The sequence below is a fragment of the Chinchilla lanigera genome, unplaced genomic scaffold (genome assembly GCF_000276665.1).
Source record: "Chinchilla lanigera isolate Chin_1 unplaced genomic scaffold, ChiLan1.0 scaffold00010, whole genome shotgun sequence".
Lineage (NCBI taxonomy): Eukaryota > Metazoa > Chordata > Mammalia > Rodentia > Chinchillidae > Chinchilla > Chinchilla lanigera.
In genome coordinates this window covers 16,155,386-16,156,356 of record NW_004955411.1, presented here as the reverse complement: position 1 = coordinate 16,156,356, position 971 = coordinate 16,155,386, and the positions used below count along the sequence as shown (strand labels likewise).

At 55.8% G+C, this 971-nt stretch overlaps 1 protein-coding gene across 1 annotated transcript in view; it reads left to right on the top strand.

Moving 5' to 3' along the window:
* The first annotated feature begins 694 nt into the window (after positions 1 to 694).
* Positions 695 to 971, top strand: part of Rragd (Ras-related GTP binding D) — a 43,732-nt gene continuing 43,455 nt past the window's right edge. The window contains exon 1 of the mRNA XM_013510716.1: positions 695 to 926. Coding sequence (XP_013366170.1) covers positions 695 to 926 — 232 coding nt within the window. The remainder of the gene's footprint in view (positions 927 to 971) is intronic.

The following is a 971-nucleotide window of genomic DNA, read 5'->3' as shown; positions in this document are numbered from 1 at the left end:
TGGGCCCCCACTTAATCCTGGCCCTGGTGTATAGTAGGCGCTCAATAAATAGTCTCTAAGAAGGCAAGCTTCCCCTTCGGCAGCAAGTCTGCAATCTGAATCCCTTCCTCTTCTTCTGTGCCAGCTCACCACCTGCTGAGCTGCTGGTACCTGTGGATCTGGCTCACCTTGCTGACCAGCCCATTTTTTCCTTATTGTGCAGAACAGAGGGAAGTTCATCCATGTGATTTTTTGCAATACTAGGAAAGGGCGGTACAGTATATCCCGTGGGGAAAATCTTGTGAAGGAGGATCGCCTGCTTTCGTCTCACCCCCGCATTGCTGCTATTCCTATTTGAGGACTGTCCCCGCACCCAGACACCTCCCACAAAAGAAGCCTTAAAGCGTTTATGTGGAATCACAGTCTGCAACAAGAAAACATGAGGAGGCGGCCATGAATAGACCTTGTGCGTGATATACACCTGAGACCTTTCTCAAAGGCTGCGGCGGAACTATTATTTAGTCTTGTCAGCCACGAGACATGTGATTTCTTCACAAATATTTACATCACCGATTTTTAAAATATTCTTGGTGGGAAGTACTCTGAGCCATAAAAGCGCATTGAGAGGGAATTGCTATGGAGACTGCATCGCCGCTGTGCTTTTCTCTGAGTTCTTTTCCTGGGGCACTTGAGCATCCACAGGGGTGTCCCCAGCATGCTGTTCTGCGTTGAGGGCTTGGGCGCTGCACCCCTGGGGGGCAGCCCGTTTGGGACTAAAACCCCACCTAGCCCAGGACTGAAAGCTGCAGACTGCCTCCCAAGGCGGGGGCGCGGCGGGGCGCGGGGTGGCTTCTCCGGGCGCGCAGCCTTCCCCTCCCCCAGCCCCGCCGCCTGTGTCGAGACCACGTGCAGGAGCTGCGCGTGGGGGCCCCTGGCGCGCAGCCGCGGTGGGTGACAGCGCCGCGTCCCGGGAGACCCATGCTCGGCGCTGC